This window comes from Pocillopora damicornis, chromosome 10, assembly GCF_964200805.1.
Source record: "Pocillopora damicornis chromosome 10, jaPocDami1.2, whole genome shotgun sequence".
Lineage (NCBI taxonomy): Eukaryota > Metazoa > Cnidaria > Anthozoa > Scleractinia > Pocilloporidae > Pocillopora > Pocillopora damicornis.
The window spans coordinates 7,234,829-7,260,927 of NC_142679.1; the positions used below are offsets into that span (position 1 = coordinate 7,234,829).

The window sequence follows — 26,099 nt, forward strand, 5'->3', positions numbered from 1 at the left end:
AAGGGTTTTCATCATTTTAGATAAGGGAGGGTTAAAGTATTTATAGATTAGTACTCTTGCGTGGCATGGAGTAATTTGTGTGCATGTCACAAGTCATTCTTTGTGTCCTCAACAATATCCATTACAGCTAAAACTTATAAGGAAGGGTAGTAGCATAACTTGTAACATTTTCATGTTGCCAATCACTTATTTTGTCACATCTTATGATTAAAGTTTGTGTGAATCCCATTTATAATCTTCTACCTTCATTATCGATGTTTTGGGTTTTGGGGGAAATTTTCTTAGAAAATGAAAGAGCTGAGGTTTTGTTTTTTTGTTTCATTTTCAGACTTCAATGAGAAAATTTGATATTATTATATTTCTTATGAGTAATTCATCCTCTTCCTGCCAAGTCTAACTAAAAATGTAGATGTTGTTCATAATGGTGAACTGTTTACAAGGGGAATTAACCAGGAAACATGAGTCATGTTTTTTGAAAATAGTATTGTAGAATGAAGATGATAATTTGAAGTAAATACTGAATTGTCTAGGAGAGTGCTTAAGAGGGCATATTTTGTTTTTGTTTCATTTTAATTCTTTCAGGGAAAAAAATCAGGTTGTATTATTTATATATGATACATGCCCTTCTTGCAGTGAAATGTTTATTGGGAAAAATAACATAAAAACATTTTTGACAAGTATAAGTAGGGTTGATGTAAGTTTTAATTTTTAACATTTGATATACCTTCAATTAATGGATCTGGCTTGTTATATAGTAAATGCAATTTGATTTTTTTGTTTTGTGTTTTAGAACTACAGAACTACAGGTAAAGATGCTATTCCTTGATAAGTCGTAGTCTTACTAATAACATTGTTTTTCGTTACTATTATCAGGGATGCTGGTCCCAAATGCCCTGTAGATAATGAGCCACTAAGCGAATCACAGGTTTGTACAAGTATTCTGTGTTACTGTTTTCATGAAAGAAATATGGTGAATGGTTGGATCAGAACATGCATACTGTAGTTGGATCACTTTACAAATTGACTTATCAGTCAGTATTTGGAAGGTAAATGAAAGGCTTAAATGCTGATCATTTTACTGCATTGTTAGCTATGCTTTTAGTGCCTGTCTGAGTTTGCAGTCAAGTTTATCAAGCGCTTGATACATGAACAGTGGTGTAATTTGTATCCTAAGTATTACACATGACTGAACATAATTTGAAAGTCTAGACAATGGGGACCAGTGTAAACAACCACTGCCTACTTCATGCTCAAATCTTGAATATTCCTGCTGCAAAGGACATTCTAGACTCATTCCTCTCATAGCACCTTTCATGCTGGTTGTCTCTTTTGTTGTTTTCTAACAAGGTAGAATGATGATGTATTTAGAAAACCTTGACCACCATATCTTACTGGGCATCTGACAAGAAGGTTGAATTGCTTTGAATCAGCCAAGCGGTGAAGTAAAAAAAAAACACCCAAAGTGATCATGTTGTCTGGGCGACACTGTGACGAGCTGTTCATCCAAGAGTTGCCACTGTTTGGCTTAAGATTTTTTACAGCAAGAATTCTTGATGTAAAATTTACAGAACAGGAAAAATGTGGCTCAAGTTTGCCTCGTTAGGAGCAATTTGCACCAACTGGCTTCAGACAAGTTTTTTCGCCTAGTTATACTTTGGCTGTTGCTGCTGTGCATGATTTTTTCATCAATATTTGAAACTGTAGAATGACATAAAGGGCCTTCAAGACAAGGTGAAATTTAAGCCATTTGATAGGGCACCTGGGATCTGTGAGATATTGTTCTTCATGTGAATAATAACCATCAATTAACAACTTTCCCTGCAGGCAAATTGTATTTTTAGAGTGCTGTTAATTGAAACACACTAAATATTTGATTCAAAATGATGAGAGAATTTTTATGAGTCAAGAATCACAACAAAATGCTGTAAATAAATACTCAGCACAGAGGTGTGTGTGTGTTAAAGTGAAAGATGATTTTGCTAATTCCTGTAAACCATTTTAGAAATGTTTTCTATGCCCACAGGGCAATGCATAATGAATTCAAATTATTTTATGTTCAGCTTTATCCAGACAACTTTGCAAAGCGGGAAATGTTGGATCAAGATGTCCTCTGTCGTATGAAAAAGCAGTACGGCTGTACTTGGAAGGGAAAGCTGGGCAAGTTAGAGGTATTAGGACTGTATGAGCACAAATTCTTGTGATAATGAACCCTATTATTAATTATCACTCAACAAGGCTTGTTTTCATCAACTGTGTTTGGGAAGTTACCCTAAAAATTTAAGTTGATGTTTAAGATGTAATTTAGTAGATAAGACTGTTTTATCATGATGGATAAGAAAGGATGAACTTCTATGTGAAGTACATTGTATTAAGATAAATAATCATCGTATGCTAGTAGCAAGACTTAGCCCTTTACACCCTAACATCAGTATGCATATTCTCCATACTGTTCTCCATACATTTACAAAGAGGCTGCTAAGAAGAATTTGTTTACCAATCAAGATCAAGAGTTGCTCTAGTCAGTGATCATCTCCTCTATTCGCATGACTTTCATGTTTGATTCAGGGGTGATACAATAAGGAGAAATTAGATGCTAATCACTCTTAGGGGCTGAAGGGTGAACTCTCTCCTTCAGAGCAGCTTTATGTTATGGTTCTTTATTAATAATATTTGTTGCCCATTAACAAAGCACAACAGATTCTTTAGGAACCACATGCATTAATTCTCATTTTGAATTCTAGGAACATCTGAATAAATGTGATTTTGTGGATGTGAAGTGCCCCAAAGAGTGTGGAAGAGAGATGCAGAGGAAGGAAATTAAAGAACATCTGGCGAAGGAATGTCCAAACAGAACAATACCTTGTAAACACTGCAAAAAAGACATAAAGTGGAATGAATTAGAGGTTTGTCCTGATTAACAGGTGAGGGTGGCCTTGCCCCTCATACTCTAAGATCTAGAATAAAGTGTGGTGGGTCTTACATGTAGCATTGATAAAGATGTTTTCCAATTTTTTTTTTTTTTTTGGTGAGAGAAGACTTCATTAGTCACCTGAGTACAGAGAAAAAAATAGAGATTGACTAAAATGTCTAGAATGTTTTGGAAGAAAGCTAACATGTAACTGAGGTTGAAGATTCTGAAAATTGTGTGTTATTGTAACAACATTGAGGCACTTTGTTGAGTTGGTCCCTAAAATATTTCCCTTTTAGGACCATTATGGGAACTGTCCAAAATTCCCTGTGAAGTGTGATAGCTGCAAGAAAGAAAACATTGCAAGAGAAAAGGCAAGTAGAAACATGAAAGATGATTTAACTCTCTACTTCATTTTTCTAGGCTCATTTGTTGTAAACAATGTAACTCTAGTCTTTTGCATTTCACTCATTTAACCACTTGTTATGTATCAGCACTACTTTTTCTTAATGTTCAGTTGTGGGTATAGTGACCTCTTTTAATCAAAAGCCATATCTTTTCTACATCCCTCTGCCTTCTCTCTCTTCCTATCTTGTAACTCCATCCTTTTTACCCTAACCCTGTTCCTTGTGTCATTTTATTTTAAAGATCTAAAGACAGCTAAGTAGACCATCTTTCGTCAGCAAAGTTATTTACTCTTCCTGTACTGCCTTTTTGTACACCTCATGGGAAGGATAGAGAGATACAGTATATTTCATTCAAGTGAAATATCTTGCCATCAGGTGTTTGCAATATTAATAGAACCCTCCCCCTCTTGTAAGTGATGGTTTTGACACCTAGCTAACCTTCAGCTAATGAGTCTTAGCATTAAGCCTTTTGAAATGGGGCAAAACAGCATGACAAGCGCCCAAGAAGCCCCTTTTGACTGAAAAGCAAAGACCAATGGACTGAGGGATTCAAAACCTACCCTCCCCATCCCTGCTGTTAACAACCCAACCTCTTGTAGGGTAGTCCCAAGGCTATGTCAGGGTGCTTGCCTTGATATTAAGCCCCCCACATTTTTAGTGGGTGATGCCACCTTTGCGCCAAAACTTTGCAGTCAGATGTTTGCAAACCTGCGGCTTTGGGCTCTCAAACTCTCTCCAAACACAAAGTATTCACCCTCTAGCAGAGCTCTGGCAAGGCATGAACCTGACAGTCAATTATAAAGGACAGTGGTCATGTCTTTGCAAATTAAAGTAGAAATGCATCTATATCATAAGAATTTGTGTTCTGTAGTTGCAAGAACATTTGGACAAAGAATGTCCTGCAGTGGAATTGAAATGTCCTTTCTACATCGTGGGGTGTCCATTTGAGGTATGTGAGTAAAAACTGTTTTGATAACACTTTCTGCGTCTCTTTCTCGAGTACCTTGAAACCTGTTGTAATACCCATTTTTAGAGGGCTTGAACTTGAGGCCAAATTTTGTCTTCCTTTTTTTAACATTAAGAATATGAATTGAATTGAATTGAATGAAATTGAAACTGTATGTAGGGAATATCCCTTTTTTTACTGTACACTGACACTTAAATAGGATTACTTTAGATTTTGCACTTCACTGAATTTAAGGAAGTTCGAAAGGGGTTGTTATACGGGGGAGAGAGGATCCAAATAAATGTATCCCACACGCGATACTCCCGCGAAATTGCGTGGTGTAAGTGAAAAACAACGAAGTCGGCCGTTAGTTAACAGCGTATAATCTTATAGTATAAACATCATCGACTGGAAGAAATTACGCCATTAGTTACTGGCGTAAATCTTAAAGTATATATACTACCGACTGGAAGAAATTACGCCGTTAGTTACGGGCGTAAAATCTTGAAGTACATACATCATCGACTGAATGAAATTACGCCGTTAGTTACTTGCGTAAAATTTTACAGGATATTCATTACTGACTAAATGAAATTGCCCCGTCAGTCACTAGCGTAAAATCTTAAATAGCTTGATCCCGGTAATTTCTGGATACCTAAATGCATGTCAATGCGTATTCGAAACTTCGATTGCGATCATATTGGACATTGGAATGAGATCTCCATGGTGAGATATAGGATGCGATGGTCAAAGTGTGACATACATGTTATTGACAACTAAGTTATTATATGTTCATCTAGGGAAAATTACCTAGTTTTCCCCCTTCCCCCCCCCCCCAAAAAAAAAAAAAAACAGAAACAAATAAAACAAAACAAAACGAAAACAAATTAACATACATACTGTAAGATTCTACTCCTGTAATTAATAATGCTAATAGGACCGAGGGGAGTCCAATTCGGTCTGTAGTCATATGACTGATTAACAAAATCGGATGACCGCGAAGCGGAAGTCTGATTTGTTGATCATGAGTATGATTACAGACAGAATTGGACGACACAAAGTCCCGTTACCAATAAATCATAACTGTTACAATTTCCGAAAACAACAAATAGCAGAGCAGAGACGAAAATCCTCAAAGAGTAAACAAAATGGACAGTCCGAATTTTCAAGGTTTTGCACACTCAGTTAAATTGCAAGCTTACGGTAATAAATATCAAACACCGCTAACACTCGTGTAGTATATACAGTTTCGTGTTCAAAAACAAAACAGAACAACAAAACAGGGATGATGAAAAATGTAGCCAAACTGGCGAGACTGTTAAAAACTCGAACTAATCATGACGGTTCATGCTGAGATCCAACGCGGCTGGTTCAAGATTTTACTGGCGTAAGATTTTACGCCAGTCAGTAATGTGTAAAAAATCCATATTCGAAAAAAGAGACTAGGGTCCAAACTCCGCAGAAAATATATATTAAACTTATTAAATGAACCACAACATTTAACTAAAATAAAAACTCCGAAACTTCTTAAATTCCAAACCAAGGAGTAACAAATTTACGCGAACGAAAGCTCAAAAACAACTAAAACTCCGCGAAAACAAACTAAAAGTACGCGAAAAATGTCCACGTCAGTTTTTCAAGGTTAGAGTTCTTTAACGTGATTGACCAATTTGTGAAATCACGTGCACCGCGCGTGAATGCAAAAAGAATACTAAGGGGAGAGAGGAAGAGAAAAATTGTAACTTAATAGTTAGAAAAATGAAGAGATTTTCTACATCTTCCACCCCTCGATCAATTCCTTTAAAAGGAGTCCTCTTGTTCTTGAAGAAACTGATCGACTTCTCGTCTTCTAACTTCTCCTGAGGTAACGGCACTCCTCCTCTGCCTTTGCAAAGTATTTACCTCTGGAACTTGTTCCATACCCCCAACTTCTCGATCTTCTTGCGGAAACAATTTTTGTAAGGGTCGTCTCAGGCGTTTTCGTTTGCCATTGCTCGAAGCAACTTCCACAGTAGCTCCTCGAACGAAACCATCGTTTCCAGGATGCACCTCCTCAGTCTTTCCGAGTTTCCAAGTACTACGATTCGACTTCCCCTCTTCCATCACGGTGACAATATCACCTGGTGCAACTGATTGTGCGACGCAGGCACCTTCATTAGCAGGCCTGTGGTGCTCCCTTAGATCCACCACGTACTCACTTTTCCAACGGTTCCAAAATTGAATGAGCAATCTAGATAAATAACGCTGCCTTCTGGTGAGGAGTTGGACATCAGTTTTGCACATTCGCGAGGGCTGGACAGAATTCTCCTCCCTGTCAATAGATGAGAAGGTGTAAGGGGTTATTCTGAGAAGAGATTTTCTTCACAAAGGCCTATTTACACGGTACGACTTTGTCGCATGCGACAAGCTTACGACAGGCCTACGGCACGAATTGTATCGTGTAAATTAAACCTACCACTCGCTTACGACTGTCGTGCACGTCACGAAAAATGTCGTAGGATTTTAAAACATGTTTTTAAACGCTGCGACAATCGTAGCCGAAATTGATAGAAAATGACGTATTTTGTGACAAATTTCTACTGAGTAGGGGAGGAAGGTGAAATTTTCCTGCGTCAAAATGGCGGAGGAAATAGAGAATATGATATCACTGTGGAGCGAGGAAGAGGTTCTTTTCCTTCTCTTGCAAATTATTGAAACAATGACCGCGGCCGAAACGAGTGGAATTGCACGCGATTTTGGCATGTCGTAGGTGAAAATGTCGTGCGCGTGTAAATTGTCCTAAGTCATGTCGTAGGCCTGACGTAAGCTTGTCGCATGCGACAAAGTCGTACCGTGTAAATAGGCCTTAATGCATGTTCTGAAGTTAGGTACTAAAACAAGGTATGACCTAGAATGACTTTAAATGTCCTAACAACCAAAAACGACCTTGAATTATTTCTAAAATGTCCTAAAATGACCTTGAATGATTTCTAGAATGTCTTAAAATGACCTAAAATGACCTTGAGTGATTTCTAGAGTGACTTTAAATGACATTAAATGACCTTTAGTGATTTCCAAATGACCAAAAAGGACCTAAAATGACCTTGGTTGATTTCTAGAATGACCTCTAATGACCTTGGGGGATTTCTAGAATGACCTAAAGTGACCTCAAGTGATTTGGAAAATGATCTAAAATGACTTTGAGTGATTTCAAGAATGATCTGAAATTACCTTGGGTGATTTCTAGAATGACCTAAAATGACCTTGCGTGATTTCTAGAATGATCTTAAATGACCTAAAATGAGCTTGAGTGATTTCTAGAATGACCTAAAATGACCTTGGGTGATTTCTAGAATGGCCTAAAATGACCTTGAGTGATTTCTAGAATGACCTAAAATGACCTTGGGTGATTTCTAGAATGGCCTAAAATGACCTTGAATGATTTCTAGAATGACCTAAAATGACGTTGGGTGATTTATTCAATAAGAGTAAGAGTAAGATCTTCATTAGGACTCCAAGAAGGCTTTTCTGTCCTAATTTACACAAACGCATTGGTTTTTGTCTACAATAGGAAAACTACCTATCAATCCTAATTTACAAATGAATATTATCTACAATAAAAGGCCGTTCAGTCCTAATTTGTGAATATGTAACAATCATCGTATAATGATACATTTAACTATTTAAAAAATACAATCGGAAAAGATAATCTCTCAATTTCCTTTTAAACATTGCTAGGTTATTACAATCAGTGATAGCAGTCGGCAGTGAGTTCCACATAGTTACTGATCGGAAAAGATCGCTGCCCAGCAGCAGATTTGTATCCCGGAATATCTAATTTGTTCTTATTTCTAGTATTTCGATCATGTACAATAGCCCTAGTGACAAAGCGGGAACAGAGATATCTAGGCGCTAGTCTATTAACACATTTAAACGTGAGAATGCCAACAGTATATTTCAACATACTACTAACAGGAAGCCAATTTAAGACCCTCAGGACAGGTGTTATGTGTTCGAATTTTCTCGAGCCTGTGACAACTCTTGCAGAAAAATTCTGAACACTTTGCAGTTTGGAGACGTTCTTCTTTGATGTACTGGACCATACAGGAGAACAATAAAACAATCGACTAAATACCAAAGCGTGGACAACATTCTCCGAAGACTTTGAGTCAAAAAGATGTTTAATTCTGTTAATCTGGCATAAGCTAGCAAAACAAGATGAAAGTGAAATGTGATCATCGCAGTAAATTTTCCAATTTCTTTCCAATTGCTTAAATTGGAAAATTTACTGCGATGATCACATTTCACTTTCATCTACAACCGCAGTACAAATATGAATTATTTCATATAAAAACTTCAAAACAAGATGAGACAGTGTTTGTGATATGTTCGTCAAAGCTTAGCGTAGCGTCCATTTCTATGCCAAGATCCCTCGCTGAGTTGAATGGAGTAACTTTGCCAAGTAAAATGACATGAAAATCTTTGGGGAGTCTTAGCATCTGGCGATTTCCCATCACTAAGAGTTTAGTCTTATTAGGATCGATGAGGAGATCATTATAACAGCACCACGTAGCGATCTTAGCCAGGTCCTCGTTTATCAGCTGCACCACTGCGGTAGCATCTTTGACAGGAAACGACAAGTACAGCTTTGAGTCGTCAACAAATGATTCCAATGAGCCACTTTCCGGGATGGTTGGTAAATCATTTATGTATAGGTTAAAGAGGGCCGGCCTCAGTATCGAGCCTTGTGGAACTCCATGAGTGATCGGGCCGAGGTTCGAGGTCTCAGAACCCAGTCCTGACGTACTTTTGGCGCCCGGTTAGATAACTTCTAAACCATTCTAATGCAGTACGACCAATTCCAAGAGCCTTTAGTTTGGAGAGAAGTCTGCAGTGGTCAATACTGTCAAAGGCTTTTGACAAATCCAGTAAGACCACAAGGGTCAATTTCTTCGAATCCATCGCTTCTATTACCTTATCTGTCGTCATAACGTAAAGTATTTCGCATGAGTGTAATTTTTTATTGCCACTTTGATGTTCAGTGAGGCGCCTGTTGTTATTCATGTAGGTGGCCAGCTGGTTCAGAGCTACTCGTTCCCACACTTTAGATGCTACAGGCAAAAGCGAGACTGGGCGATTTTTATTAACAATCTCGTGGTCCCTTTCTTTCAATAATGGAACGACCTCAGATTTTTTTCAGGCTGACGGGAAACTGAGGTCAATAAGGAACGGTTAACAATAACTGTAAGAATTGGAAGAATACATAGAAGAGCATCCTTAAGTACAGACGTTGACACTTTATCGTGATCTGGGGCTTTGTTTGATGGTAAAGACATCACAATCTTCTGAATCTCCCTACTAGACACTGGATGGAAACAAAACTTGTCCACTTCTGAGATTTCATTATCTGGAACAACGGCCAATAGAGGGGCCAGATTGTGGACGTCTAACAGGGACTTGGAAGCCTCGGAGGCTCTAGCACCCACAGAAGTGAAGAATTAATTGAACTCGTCAGCAACCTCCTTCAAGTCTCTTGTGTATACTTGCTGAGTTGTTTCCCTTCGAGGAATACAACTTCTAATAACCTTCCACTTCGACCTGGTGTTCTGAGAGCGCTCTAGTTCTTCCTGTATGTATCCTTTTTCCGCCCCTCTTAACTTAGTCTTCACTTCTTCACGTAAATCACGGTGTAACTCCCAATCCAAAGGCATACCAGTGCGACGGGCATTTCTTAATAAGCCATCTCTGCTACGCATAAGCTCTTTTATTTCGTGTCGACAAAAGGGCAGCAACGGGGTCCGATCCTCACTGTTTTAATAGGGGCGTGACTTTCAAGCACATTGAGAAAATTTGTGTTGAAGTGATCAAGCATTTTACTCACGTCGTCAACAAGGGCTGTCTCATGCCATGACACTTGTTTGAGATCCTCGACAAATTTATCACGATTGTAATTCTTGTAGGATCGTATATTCACAGAGCTAGATAGAGACTTAGGCAACTTGAGTTTCAAAGAAGTATACACTAGAAAGTGATCGCTGATGTGAGATACGACCACTCCACTATCTTCTACTATATTGTTACTGGAGGTCATGATCACATCAATAAGAGTTGACGCATTTTCAGTCACCCGTGTCGGCTCTTTAATCAACTGAGTTAAATTAACGCTGTTGCACAAATCAAGGAGGGCATTAGCTTCAGGAGAACGTGGTTTCAACATGTCGCAAACTAATTCACCAGCAACAAGTATATCTTTTACAAAGGTAAGCGCTTGAGTATATTTGTCCATAAAGTTGTTGACAAAACAAGGTAAAGGACAATAATCAGGTCTATACGCCACACAAAGTAACATAGACCTCAGTTTCTTCAGCTGAATTTGCATCCATAACTGATGAAATCCTGACTCCGAAATCTCAGACATGTCCTTTAACCGTTTAACTTTGAGCGATGAGCGAGTATATACGCACACTCCGCCTCCACTCTTTCCTAGACGGTCCAATCTAGTTAATTTATATCCGTCAATTTCAACATCGGCGTTCGTCACAGTCGAGTTGAGCCAGGACTCTGAAACAGCGAAGACGTCATAATCTTTCTCCCGCATTAACCCCCGCACTTGCAGCAAATGGCTTCTTGTTTTCAATGATCTTACATTAAGATGTGCAATTTTAAGTTTAGACTTCGGGAGATTAGAAGTTTAGCACTGATGTTCTTTTGTTGTTGTTGTCGCGGTCATGGCTCTAGAGGTGTCAATGTGAATGGTTTATAAGTTCGAACGATTTGATCCTTTCTGACTTGGGTTTGACGCTCCATCACTTCTGGCAATAAAATTTACTATAGCAATGGACCTTCGGTTTCTGAGATGGTTTCCGCCTCGCTGTCCTCTTGTGCTAGCTAGCAAATTATGGAATGCAAGCTTCTCCCAAACTTCGGTCGATACTGGTCGAACAACTGATCCATGAAGCGGCGCTGAGAGCTTCTTGAAGTCTTGTACCAGTTACGCAGTGAAATGAGAGAGTTCTGGAGTAAACTAGCATATTTAAGACTTAGAACAATATGACTTCTAACTAAAAGAAATGCTAAGAAACGCTAAGAAACGCTAGGAATGCTAAAAGTTACAGAACCTAAAATCATGCAGCCACACGCTGGCGCAATTTTACAAGACCTAAAATGACCTTGTGTGGTGTCTAGAATTATCTTAAATGACCTTGAGTGATTTCTAAAAGGACCCAAAATGACCTTGAGTGATTTCTAGAATGACTTAAAATGTGCTTGGGTGATTTCTAGAATGATCTAAAATGACCCTGGGTGATTTCTTGAATGACCTAAGATGACCTTGAGTGATTTCTGAAATGACCAAAAAGGACCTAAATGACCTTGAGTGATTTCTAGAATGACCTTAATTGACCTTGAGTGATTTCTAGAATGACCTAAAATGACCTTGGGTGATTTCCAGAAGGACCTAAAATGACCTTGAGTGATATCTAGAATGATCTAAAATGACCTTTAGTGATTTCTAGAGTGACTTAAAATGACATTAAATGACGTTTAGTGATTTCTAGAATGACCTTTAATGACCTTGGGTGATTTCTATAATGACCTAAAATGAGGTACGTATCATTTCATCAGTCAGGTGAGAAAAACGCAATACAATCCACAGTTGTTTCTTAAGGTCTTTGAGCTTCTCAAGTTGCTGGTGCGTGAGGCACGTTGGAAGCTATAGTTCGCAAACCGATCAACCTTAGTACTTCGCATTGCAAGGTCAAAGTCCTGGGTGCCATTCGAGACGCGTGACCTCCCATGGATCCCTACGATATTCGACCAACGAGAAGTTATTTTAGCGACATTTGTTTTGTCACGCATTCCTCTCGATAACATTTGCGTTGAGTCGAGCTGTTCGAGATCAGTGGAGGCGCTTAATTGCCGCTCAGATTGAAGTCGAACCGGGAAAAAATGCGAAAACCCGTTTGTATTTTTGACGAAAACCGAAAATGAAATTCCAAACCATGTAAAATCCCCAAACCGAAACGAGCAATCCGTGATCCGGTCCGGTCCGATACAGATTTTGTCTACGCCACATTGTTCACATAACTCGAGGTTATTTTGGGTCATTTGCTGTACTGTTGCCATGACAACAGATGAGGCCCCGCGAACACCCTTAAAAATTGTTTAACAATAGTGTAATCCAGGTGTTGAAAATTTTCCTTATGACGAGATCAACAATCTTGTAATGTTTTGTTGTAGGATATTTGCTTTTAATGGCGGAAAACACTTTCCAGCTTCCTTAAATGTCAACCCTATTAGGCAAGGACTTCTCCCAACACACACAACAAACCACACACCGTCAATCAATTTCAATTTTTTGTCCAGTCAACTGGTTGGCCAGTCAGTCAGTTAGCCAGTCTGTTAATCTGTCAGTCAGTTATCCAGTCTATCAGGTAGGCAGTTAGTCAAATTAGTATGAGATATTTCCCGGCCAGTATGCTTTACATGTGAAAGTTTTTTCTTCCTTCATTCTGGTCAGCTAGCCAGTCTGTCAGTCAGTTAGCTAGTCAGTCGGCCAGTCATTAAGTCAGTCTGTCAATTAGTTAGTCCTTTATCTGTCAATCGAATGATCATTTGATTGCATTTGATATTCTACTATATACGGGAAGTCTTGTGGAGTATTTATAATCGATTTGTCACTTCTCATTAATCGAAACCTCACTTTGACCAATGCCCTTGAACTACTTCAATCCTCATTTCCTGTTTTCCGTGATTGACCAAGGGAAATTTTCAAATATTTCAGGGTCAGCGGCTAGGAGTCATTGAACATGTTGCTGAGGAGATAACTACCCACACAATGGATATGGCCAAGAAACTTGGTGAGTTGATGACAACTGGGTCTGGCAATGATAACACAGAAGGACAGAGGATTGCGGGTGGTACTGGGCGAACTAGGGGTGGGGTGGGGGCATTTCCTCGAGAGCAAGCGAGCCAAGAAGGATATCTACATGATTTGTCAAGCAGGACTCAGACTCAGCGAGAAGAGCTGGACGAATTGAGGCACAAGGTAGCTGAGCTGAGTAATATAATACATCATCTGGAGCGGCAGCTGGAGGAGACTCGTATGCGACAGGAAAGGCCCATCCAAGAGTTGACTCTGAGGTATGAGTCACTCCAGAATTTTTTATTACTAATACTTAGACACAATCTCCTATAGTTTCTAAGGAAATTTATTGTATATTTGTATATCGAATTGATCAGTTGAAGTAGTTCGAGTATACAGTTGTAAGTATATCTTGCTTGAAGCATGAGGTAGGAGAGAAACTAGGGATTTACATCGTCATTTAATGACTCATAAAATAACAAAGACATGTTAAGGTAAGTCATGTATATTATTATTTATTTCATTTAATAAGTCATCAGAATCAATACCAGTTTACAATCGATGGTGTATCATCTGCATGTTATCAAGTAGAAAGTTAGGCAGAGACATAAGGAGAAGTATTACTCAGTAAACGTACGACACCAAGCTCTGTGAAAATAAAGCGTGGGGTAAGGAAAGTATGATCACCTTGCAACATTAACAACAAAGGAAGGGGGCGTTTTTATCTTAGTACTGGATAAGTGCTGGTATGCTTTACATTCGAGTATAATTTTTGCCTCGCGTGAAAATCGAGTAACTTAAAAATTTAAATTCTCATCTCGACCAAACAAACCAGGAACAAATGAAACAGTTCGTTAAATATGCGTGATACTGTGAATACGATCAAACCAAAGAACAAAAAGTGCACGTGATGCTTCTGTAAATAATAAAACAAACCATAATAAGAACAGTGCAGGAGATACGTTCGTAAAAGTACAACAAGCCAGGCGATGACAGTTCGCAAGGTTCTTGAGTAACCGTCAAATGATATTGGGAGATAAGAACTAAATAACTGAAAAATAAGGACAACGTACAAAGCGTGCGCTACTGATGTAACAACGAACCAGAAGGCTTTGTGTGATAAAGGCGCAGGTGCGATTATTTAGCAGTTCAAGTCTGTCAGATGTGTTCCTTAGGGAAATCTGGGAGATATTGAAGGACATACTCGCTACATACTTAGAGAAATAAAAAATATAAGGAATTTGAGAATGTGTTTCAGTGTATATGTGGTTTGTCTAACTTAGGCGCAGGTGAAAATTTTTTAACTTAAACTGCGCGAAATTTTTGCGAAACAAGCGGAACAAAGAAGCTAAAGTCGCGGAAATACTAACGTAATAATCGGATGAGAAACAAATATTCAAACGTGTGAGATACCACCTTAACAATCGGACAGCAACGAAAATTTTAAGCGTGTGAGAAACTAGCGTAACAATTGGACAACAACGAAATATTAAAGTACGCAAGATACGAACGAAACAATTGGATAAAAACTAAAACCTTAATTCTGCGAGATACCAACCTAACAATTAGAAAACAACAAAAAGTTGAAGTGCACGAGATACTAACGTAACATTCGGACAACAGAGAAAACTTTAAGTGCGTGAGATACTAACGTAACAATCGGACTGGAACTAAAAATTTAAGTGCCAAGGAACGAACATAACAGTCAGACAACAACGAAAACTTTAAGCATGTGAAATACTATCGTAAAAATCGGACAACATCGAAACATCAAAGCACGCGAGATACTAACGATACAATCAGACAATAGGGAAAACTTTAATCATGTGAGATACTAACGTAACAATCAGAAAAGAATAATAAAAATTTAAGTGCGCGAGAAATCAACGTAACAACAATAGCAACGAAAACTTAAATTGAGCGAAATTCTAATGAAACAATCGGGCAATTAAGAAATTGTAAAACGCTTGGGTGCTAAAACGTATTTCCTCAAGAGGATATTTTCAATTTGAGTACATGTGATTTCCGTATTTTTGGATAATATTTGAGTGTTGTTCATGTTATATTGGAACTTAGCATCAGAAATCTCATCCAGATTCTCTAGTATCAACAGCTTAAGTCTGCATGCAGAGAGTAGCTTTACGCACGTTCAAAAGCTTGGGGCCTTTTGGTAAAAGAAAACGTAATATGCCATGGAATGCAATGTTCGGGATATTTCAGTCTTCGTCATCGCCTTCTTCGTAAATGACCACCTTTGGTGAGATATTTGCTATTTATCTGTTAAGGATTCTTGACAGATCTCTTAGTGCAGCTTATCTTTTTAACTTGGTGATTTACACCCGTTTACTTTGGTGTGTGGGCATCTAGAAGATCGACTTTATAAAAAATCTTTAAAAAGTCCTTTTTCAAAGAATTTCGAATGGTGACGTCTTCACCTGAAACTCGAAAGGGTATGGGGTCGTTCTCGCCGCCCCTGAGCTGTACTTTTTGGTCTCCTTAGAAAAATTTCACGAATGGCTGAGAATGTTAGCCGGTAAATCCAAAACTTCTACCATGTATATTCATTAATAGAAGACACGTTGAAACGTGGTCATGTGACTTACCGGTTTTCTCCTCAAAGGAGAAAACCGGTTACTTTTTTTCTATGTTAGAAGCTGTCTACGTTTCCCACCATTATCTACGTGATCCATCGCGGGAAATTATAATATGGTGACGCGTGTTTGATATCACGTGCTCTGGTTGGCTAAGAGCTAGAGCACAGTAAGTGGTGGTCACTACTCGATAACTAAGAGTGAGGTCGTTACGGGAAAATATCAAACTCAGGACTTGCTACAGTGACCAAGTAACTAGACGATCCCGGTTATTAGGATTTTTAATATAGGGCTAACCCAAGGTAAATACGGCAGACCTCATTTGGAGATTTTCCATAGAAAGGGAAAATTCTTGTCGCTCGTGGCAAGGCAAAGCCTGCTTAGTGTTGCAAGGTCCCCACAACCCTACCCACCCATTATCCCCAAGATATGACTCTTTTGAGATTTCGATATACTAGTGTTAATATATAATTCTTGTTATTTCATCAGATTCAACCGATATGAAACAAAATTGTCAGAAGTTGAGGGGCGTTTGTGCAACGGATCATATATTTGGAAGATCGATAACTATCGACAGTGCCGCCAAGATGCCCTCAGTGGGGTGATGACAGCAATCCACAGCCCGTCCTTCCACACCAGTCTTTACGGCTATAAATTGTGTATGAGGATCAACCTGAACGGTGTGGATAGTGGTGTTGGAAAACACGTGGCGCTGTTTGTTCATATGATGCAGGGAGATTATGACAGCATTCTGGAATGGCCCTTTACGGGAAGAATTGCTCTGTCCATTTTGGATCAGTCTGATGGCGCTGAATACCGTCACCACATCAGTGAGACCCTGGTGGCCAAGCCTAACCTGTTGGCTTTCCAAAGACCCACAGCGCCGCGCAACTACAAGGGGTATGGATATGTTGAGTTTGCACCAATTGAGTCGATCCGTGAGCCGCAGTATGTCAGGAATAATACAATGCTGGTGCGGATTCAAATTTTTCATTAACTGTGCAGTATTGTCTAAAAGTGATGCAAGGGAATTTCAATGAATGTCACTCTTTTCTCACTCAAGTGTACGTGAAACATTTAATGATATCTCCAGTTCTGTTAGACTCAGAACATAAAAGTTACATTTTCATCTTCCTCTTGGTGCTGTACCGTGACGAGATGAGGAAGCGTGCGTACTCTAGTGATCCGCAGAGCTGTGCCAGAAGGAGCCATGTGCTCCTATTAGGTTTAACCATTCTGGATTGGTCTTCGGGGAAGGGTCAAACAAAACAGCTCTTTAGTCCTTATGGACAAGGGTTCTGTCAGGGACTTTTGTGCCGGGTCACTTAAACCAATCAGAGCTGCGTCAGAAGTTAGTCCTGTAAGGGCGCTTTACCTAACATGACTTGCTCGTTCTGACGGCAGGTTTATTTACAAGAAAAAAATCTTAATTTTCTCGACATCAACACTGTCACAGCGTAGCTGGGACATTTCATTCATTGGAATTCGCTTGCATTAGGATATTTTGAGGTTAAATCGATGGAATATATCGCATTAAAAGTAGATAAGTTTGAACACTAATAGTAGAAATTCAAAAACTTAAATGGATTTCATCGGGGTGAGTTGTGTCTACTGTGAGTATCCCATATTTTTTTGTCTTAATTAATAATCTTTCGTGTAGTGTGCTCTAGAATTTAATTTCCTGTCACAAACCACTAGCCTCGTATCACTCCTCCATCATTTCCTCGACTTATATCAAAATATCCGGAAAGCAGTTGCAACAGTTGTGAAAACGTGAAGGTTTTTTCCAGGGATTTTAAACACGTTAATAGGAATCATTTAGACACTTTTGGTGTTGAATTTTTAATTGACCACTTAGACAATGTAATTAAGTTTCTAAGAGCAGTAATGTTGACTTAGTAAAGTAGGTGCTTAGAATTCCTGGAAGGTCCTTGACATTTCTTCCAACAAAGGGTTGACAGAAAATCAGTAAACGTTTGAAAGGGTCTGAGAAAACAAACCAACCAACCAACCAACCAACCACCGTGTCTTAGGCGACTTTTTACGCGTAAAGCACACAATAGCTCTTGTAGTGAAAAAAAAGGAACAAAAAGGGAAAAAAAATTAAAAATTATTAAAAAAAAAATAATGATAAAGAAGAAAGTAACAGCAAAAAAATAGAAACAGAAATATTAAGATAACTCCGAACCAACATCAAATGGTGAGGCGGTTGCCGAACTCAGGAATGAATATTTCAAAATACTTTAAACACATAGCATTAATTTTGTACATACGAAAATGTTAGCTTTAATTTTTTGTTGGTATTAATATTTACATCATAGTTAATTTATACTAGTTATAGCTGGTTAAGAAAATTTTTGAAAGCCCTTTTATCATTAGGCGGCTGAACTTAAGCTATATAGACACTTGAACATTTTAAATAGACGAAGGAAATCAGTAGTTTTGAAATTTTAAATTGATATGATTTTTTCTCACGAGGTCATTGAAAACTTTTCAGAATGGCGAAAGATGTACCTTTCTGCCATTTTGTTATAAAATGTTACGGTTTTCTTAGTTAAGTTACTTGATTTGAATCTCCGTTCCGTTTTACATACACGTTGAGTTTGGTTGGGTTAACCCTTTTGTTGGAAAATTACTCTGTTAGCAACGCACTTTTAAACAATACTACTCCCTGAATGAAGAGAGGTTTGTGGCAGTTTAAGTTAAGGTATACCTTCGGTAAGTCTGCCGTTTATGATCTTCATCTTCAGGTCAACAAGCTAAATACGATAAAGCGAATGTTGAGATGAATTGTCCTTTCCTTGCTGAGGTCTGTTAGTTTGTTGATGCACAGTTATTGAAATGAATTCGTACGGTTTAAGTGAACTGGACCACTTATGGTTACTCTTAAGGAATAAAACGTTGATAAGTTAACAATTTCAAGTTCGATATACTTTAGAAAAGATATCTTAATCAGTTACATTCCGAGTTGTATGACAGGTTTATGGTGTACTATTGTCATCATTGTCATTATTATAAAGTACTATTTATCAGCCTTTGACTAGCTGCCAGAGCTAGGTGTAATTAGAGCAACTATGTTTATCACTATCAATAAAGTTTTTCCGTACTACATTAGTTAATCATTTAAGTGTCGTACCGTAAAATCGTGGTTATAAACCATGATTCACGTTGAATAACGGGTGAAGTTATAATTTAGCCCATGATCGGGGAGGGGGGGGGGGGAGGAGGTATTTCAGGGGATATTATCAGTGTTTTGTGGAAAGGAAGTCTGGACACTATTGTTTTCCCCCTTGGAGGACCAATGTCGTCGCATATTTAAGTTAGGATGTGTCGTGCCGCGGACGTAGTATTCCGCATGACTATTTTTAACTTGACTGTTAACTTGAACACAAGCATCAGTTTTTAAAAAAAAGTTATTCTAATGAATTTTTAAAGTTGTTTGACTTGTTTCGAGGTTTCTTCGTTGTTGAGGAAACTCACTGTGATGAATCTATACATCTATATTTCTTCCGTTGTTGCTTAGACAGTAATGAACATAATTGAATTCCCCGATTATGGTTGAACAACTTGTGAAAAGGACTTTCACCCGACACATTGCTTTTCCATATCAGCGTCAAAGAAACCTTTAAGTGTTCGGCTAATTTGTGTTTGAATTACTGACGATTTTATCATTGACTTGATCTCTAGTCTAGATCTATCACAGGACAGACCTGAAGCTGCCGTCAAAGAAAAAGTTTGGTAACTTTTTTCATGTACATGGCTAAACGGATCAAGAATCTCCCACGACTGACCAAGTAAAAGCTTCAAGTAAAATGTTCTGTAGCAGCTATTTGCCGGCAGACAAGAAGGGCAGATAGGGGGAAAACTGGTTTAGTTTACTTGAAATCTCATAAAAAGAAACTATTTTAGCCCTTAAGCACTATGAGGCGTTAAGTTTTCAGTTTTCCTAATTTTGCTTTAATTTCTTTATATTAGGTAAAGCAGACAATACCATATCCATTATAAGTGATTTTCTTAGTAGTCCTAAATGTTATTTTAAACGTCTCTGTTTTTTTAAAAATGAGTGAAATGAAATCTTACTTTGCTATTTGTTTTACTAAATATAGATCACCAGAGGTATCCAGAGGAGATCAAAAGAACATTAGAACCTCTCTTTTAAATCAGCAGCTTCGTCATGTGGGACGGTGGAGGCCTTGATAGCTTTTCACAGCGACTCAAGTAACGCCCTACCATTTACCTTACCTGGGAGAGACAAACTTCAAGCGTATCTTTCATGACCCTGCAGTTTCGAAAGGACTGGACAAATTCCCTATTAGGTACACAGGAAGCCCACGCTCACTGAACCTATAAGCACCGTGCATCTTGTAACAAAACCATCTGTAGTCTCCTAGAAGGAAAAAAATGACTACCGTCAATTGTTTTTTTTTAGAGAGGTAATGTTATTATTTTTCTTCCTTGCCGAGAGTGACTAAAACACAAAAAAACGCAACACAAGTGCAGAACCCTGAATCCATGTCTAAATATCTAATATCAAGGTTTTCACAAACCAGCTATGAAGCTGTTGACAAAAACAAGGCCTCAACTCCGTTTTCAAGTGGAAGACTACAGTACCACAAGAATAATGTAACCTTTGGAAACAAACAAAATGACTAATGCTTGGTGAGGAGACGAGAAAATTATTTCCTAGGAGTATTTATTGAGAACTTTTAAAGGAGCTTTTGAAAAAAGAATTTTACACGAAATTTGTCCCTTTCTCTTATCGGATTACGTAATCGCTTGACCTAACTTCTGAGATCGAAATTTCGCTCTTCGCGCGCTTTTCTTGTATCTAGTTGTACAGAATAGAATCCACAAAATCTCGAAAAAGTATCGAACTGTCTATCTCACTCAAGAATAAAGTTTTTGGAAGTTCAACGGATGTTTTTGTTTTCCACAGAGTTCATTTCAATTCGATTCAGTTCACGAGGTTCTTTTTTTGGATAGAGTTTGTAACCGAGACCATAGAAAATAAAACGTTTTTGAGAGTGCCTTCGAATGAATCTTGATTTTTTGGTGATCTGTACGACCACTATCATTACAATGAGTAATTAATGATAATCGTAATTAGCATAAAGTGCTATTTTGCCAGCACGCACATGGGATTGCAGTTTGCGATTTGGAGTCGTTAGTACTGTGAGACAGTCTCGGCTCGGCCTTCGAAGTGTAAACTTGTGAGGTTACGTTCTCGCTGGAATTCATTTATTTATTTACTTTTTTTAAATTATTTTTTTTATTATTTTTTTTACTGAAAGATGGCGATGTTCACAGGTGTTACTTAATGATGTGCTTATTTCTTATCTATTTCTGTATACCGTGTTATGTAGAGGATACTGTACCCTAAAACCGGGGGGGGGGGGGTGGTGGTGGTAAGGCCTTGGCCGTGCGTACAAATGCCCCATTTTATCCACCTGCTGGTTTTAAAGGGGTTTTTGTGCCCGGCTTTGGTGCATTTGATTCAAGTCAATGGTGTAAACCTTTGTAAGCTTATTGGTGTTCATTAACTGGAAAGTGGCTCTGTCTGGCCATAGTTAGTAGAGGAGACTCCTCTACTAACTATGGTCTGGCCAACGCGCCAAGATATCATCTCTTCGTGTGCCTGGTTGACTTGTGGAGGCAAAATAAGTACAGCCCATAAGAGGTAGTCTTTGGGCTAGTCAAGTTCTACGTGAACTACACTGAATTGTTAATTTAGGTTTAACTAATATTTTTTTATAACTTGGCTGTTCGTGATTTTACAAAAGCAGTTCAACAAGGATGACTATACAGTTTCTGAACTGATAAAACTGTTTATTTTTTATTATTATTTCATTTCACTTAAGAAGAGTCGGCCATCTCCACAAATTGTATCTACCGTCTCATAAATGACGATTACGTCAATTCTTTTCAATTCTAAACCGATTACATTGCATGAAAATTTGGAAACGGCCGTTGTTTAAGTCTGTCTACCGAGATCGAGGACAGCATCCCTCCCTGGTTTAACATATCAAACTCACGGGGTACAAATAGTCTTAACATGAATATAGTGACCACGCCCACTTCAACGCCCCACTCAAATCGAGTGTAATTTTCGAACATTTTACCATCGTGCGGATTCTCTACGGAAAAAGCACTCAATGTACCTCTGAAATATTAAACTATAATATTGTGGCTTTCTATTTCGCTAATTTTCTAACTCGTCATTTTAACCTTTTCTCCGAGCGGTTGCGTGAAATTAACAAGGCGTTTTTGTTCAAAACACAACCGAGCGAAGCGTCTCCGGCGATATCTTTTTTACGCAAGCGCAATTTAAAAATGTACCGCCTGAATCAAAAAGAGGAACAAATTTCCTTTGTTACTGGGATACCTGTGGTAGCCCAGTCATAAAATGCCTTTGTTTTTTTGTCGTTTTTTTTTTTTTTTCCTCCGCCACAAAATGGAAAAATTGCGCAATAGTACCCAGAGGTCATTGGGCCCTCAACACCATGACAACTAACTGTGATCCAATGAGGTGTTCACATGCTGATCACGCGTGCTATCTTGATGATGATTGACGTTGTAATGCACGGACAGGGCCGGGTCACATGACGAACACGAGATTTTTGCCCATAAAACTATTTTGTCAGTCGTTTTGTATTTCAATGTAATTGGATTACGATCATCTGGAGCATTATGGGGCAAACGCTCAAAATACTTATAGATGCTTACACAAGTCGTATTGTTCGCGGCCAATCCACACAAAAAGATGTTATTGAGCGGTAACCGTGAGACTGAAGAACAAAATTCAAATGGATGCAAACTGCTAGTGAAGAAAGACGCCATGTTGGATTCACTTGATGCCAGGGAACGTAGCTACGATAACAGTGCGAATGGTATTAATTTCACGATCAGAAAGGTGAATCTTATGTTTGTTTTCATTGTAGTTGTATGGATATTCTTTTTTAATAAATACATGATCCAAAATCCCGTGTTTTTTGGGTATAATGTTATTATGTCAAGTATTGTTTACGCAATTGTCTTGTCACAGGCGACCCAAGGTCACGTTTCGAGAAAGAGCCAACGATTAATTCACGAACGCGTCACGCGTTGTGTGACTCAGAGTAAGTTATTCTAGGAACCGTTGAAAATTTGAACACGTTATAAGGAATAGTATAGGGAACGAAATATGGTCGATTTACAACGATAAGTATTTCGAAATATGAAGATTTTTCTCGTAAAATCAATAAAACTTACTCATACCCTGTGTATCCGTTGTAGTTTCTGGCGATTGTTGCCGTTTTAAGCTTGCTTTACCATCACTATTATTCACGTCATCTACTTTTATTACATTGGTAAAATCTGTACAGACATCACACCAACCAACTCGCGCGCAAAGTAAGAAGACTATGTTGAAGGCTTGAAATTATATTACGATCGATTTTCATCAAGAAATGGGCCAGGAATTTTCCACAATTGTGCAAATTATCGTGAAGGCTGATCGCGGAAAAGCGATTGCGTGACGCTCGGTAAGCTGTAAGATGACATATTATTATATACCAGACGTAAAAACTCTTCAGATTCTCAGTCTGCATATTTTACCCACTCTGCAGTCTATATTTTGTATCCGGTCTGCAGTCTGCTGTCTACATTTTGTACTAACAGGTATCCGTGGCACAAATACAGTTTATTTTTGGTTACATTTATTCGCACAACACACATAATCTACCACAAAATACCTGTGTGTGAGGTAATCCGACATTTTCATTCTTTCCCGCGTTAATAATCTTCTTTCCTTTTGTAAGAACGTAGACCACTTACAATGTTTCAAGTAATCCACCCACCCTAGAAAAAATAACTCTTGCATGCATAGCATGCCTATGTTTTGAGACAGGTGTATGCCCTTGGCCAGACTTGAGCTCACTATTTCAGTATACTAGTCCGACACGCGTAGTATCACTACACTTGATTCCACGGATCCAGTACCACCCAGGTATCCCAGTTACCCTGCTCACAGGGTCTAGTTACTGGGATACCTGTGGTAGCCCAGTCATAAAATGCCTTTGTTTTTTTGTCTTTTTTACTGGGATACCTGTGGTAGCCCAGTCATAAAATGCCTTTGTTTTTTTGTCGTTTTTTACTGGGATACCTGTGGTAGCCCAGTCATAAAATGCCTTTGTTTTTTTGTCTTTTTTTTTTTTTTTTTTTCCTCCGCCACAAAATGGAAAAATTGCGCAATAGTACCCAGAGTTCATTGGGCCCTCAACACCATGACAACTAACTGTGATCCAATGAGGGTGAAGATGTTCACATGCTGATCACGTGTTATCTTTATGATGATTGACGTTGTCATGCATGGACAGATCCGGGTCACATGACGAGCACGAGATTTTCTTTTGTCGGTCGTTTCGTATTTCAACGTGTTTGGATTACGATCACCTGAAGCGTTATAGCGCAAACGCTCGAAATACTTACAGACGCATACACAAGTCGTATTGTTCGCGGCCAGTCCACACTAAAAGATGTTATTGAGCGGTAATTTTGGACCGGATTGAGTCGCGAACTGTGTATCCGTTGTAGTTTCTGGTGATTTCTGCCGTTTTAAGCTTGCTTTACCATCACTGTTATTCACATCATCTACTTTTATTACGTTGGTAAAATCTGTACAGACATCACACAAACCAACTCGCGCACAAAATAAGAAGAGTATATTGAAGGCTTGAAATTATATTACGATCGATTTTCATCAAGAAATGGGCCAGGAATTTTCCACAATAGTGCAAATAATCGTGAAGGCTGATCGAAGAAAAGCGATTGCGTGACGCTCGGTAAGCTGTAAGATGACATGTTATTATTTACCAGACGTAAAAACTCTTCAGATTCTCAGTCTGCATTTTGTACCCACTCTGCAGTCTCCAGTCTATATTTTGTATCCGGTCTGCTGTCTGCATTTTGTACTAACAGGTATCTGTTGCACCAATACAGTTTACTTTTGGTTACATTTATTCGCACAACACACATAATCTACCACAAAATACCTGTGTGTGAGGTAATTCGACATTTTCGTTCTTTTCCACGTTAATACTCTTCTTTCCTTTTGTAAGAATGTAGACCACAAGTAATCCACCCACCCTACAAAAAATAACTCTTGCATGCATATCATGCCTATGTTTTAAAATAGGTGTATGCCCTTAGCCAGACTTGAGCTCACTATTTCAGTATACTAATCCGACACCCGTAGTATCACTACACTTGATTCCAAGGATCCAGTACCATCCAGGTATCCCAGTTACCCTGCTCACAGGGTCTAGTTTTTTTTTTTTCCTCCGCCACAAAATGGAAAAATTGCGCAATAGTACCCAGAGGTCATTGGGCCCTCAACACCATGACAACTAACTGTGATCCAATGAGGTGTTCACATACTGATCACGCGTGTTATCCCTCGACACCATGACAACTAACTGTGATCGAATGAGGTGTTCACATGCTGATCACGGGTGTTATCTTGATGATGATTGACGTTGTCATGCACAGACAGGGCCGGGTCACATGACGAACACGAGATTTTACTCATGAAACTCTTTAGTCAGTTGTTTTGCATTTCAACGTATTTGGATTGCGATCTCCTGGAGCATTATAGCGCAAACGCGCAAAATACTTACAGACGCATATACAAGTCGTATTAATCGCGGCTAATCCATACTGAAAGATGTTATTGAGCGGTAATTTTGGAACGGATTGAGTCGCGAACGCTTGAAAGCCATGATGGCCTTGAATGCCTTGTATGCTAAGTATGCCAATGTCTTAGTTGAAAAACGTTCACTTGTTGTAAAAAGCAAAATCTGAAATCTGAAACCAAACTGCATATACTCTATGCAATCTATTGAACAACGCTACTACCGTGAGACTGAAGAACATAACTATATGGGATGCAAACTGCTTGTGAAGAAAGACGACATGTTGGATTCACTTGATGGCAAGGAACGTAGCTACGATAACAGTACGAATGGTATTAATTTCACGATCAGAAAGGTGAATCTTACGTTTGTTTTCATTGTAGTTGTATGGATATTCTTTTTTAATAAATACGTGATCCAAAACCCTGTGTTTTTTTGTGTATAATTTTGTTATGTTAAATATTGTTTACGCAATTGTCTTGTCACAAGCGGCCCAAGCTCACGTCTCGAGAAAAAGCCAACGATTAATTTATGAACGCGTCACGCGTTGTGTGACTCGGTGTTAAGTTACGAGAGGAACTTCACGTTATAAGGAATAGTACAGGGAACGAAGTATGGTCGATTTACAACGATACATATTTCGAAATATGAACATTTTTCTCGTAAAATCAATAAAACTTACTCATACCCTGTGTATCCGTTGTATTTTCTGGCGATTTCTGCCGTTTTAAGCTTGC

At 38.6% G+C, this 26,099-nt stretch overlaps 1 protein-coding gene and 1 long non-coding RNA gene across 2 annotated transcripts in view; both read left to right on the forward strand.

Annotated features, from left to right (window-relative positions):
* The window catches only part of LOC113673104 (TNF receptor-associated factor 6), a 23,092-nt gene extending 4,289 nt beyond the window's left edge, over nt 1–18,803 (forward strand). The window contains exons 2-8 of the mRNA XM_089183766.1: nt 874–925; nt 2,061–2,168; nt 2,742–2,903; nt 3,208–3,282; nt 4,187–4,264; nt 13,023–13,381; nt 16,184–18,803. Coding sequence (XP_089039892.1) covers nt 874–925; nt 2,061–2,168; nt 2,742–2,903; nt 3,208–3,282; nt 4,187–4,264; nt 13,023–13,381; nt 16,184–16,691 — 1,342 coding nt within the window. The 3' untranslated portion in view covers nt 16,692–18,803. The remainder of the gene's footprint in view (nt 1–873; nt 926–2,060; nt 2,169–2,741; nt 2,904–3,207; nt 3,283–4,186; nt 4,265–13,022; nt 13,382–16,183) is intronic.
* Nucleotides 18,804–18,912: 109 nt separating this feature from the next.
* Nucleotides 18,913–20,721, forward strand: LOC149038685 (uncharacterized). The gene is made up of 2 exons (XR_016180107.1): nt 18,913–19,488; nt 19,801–20,721. It is a non-coding gene; the product is annotated as an uncharacterized LOC149038685 (long non-coding RNA).
* The last annotated feature ends 5,378 nt before the right edge of the window (nt 20,722–26,099 follow it).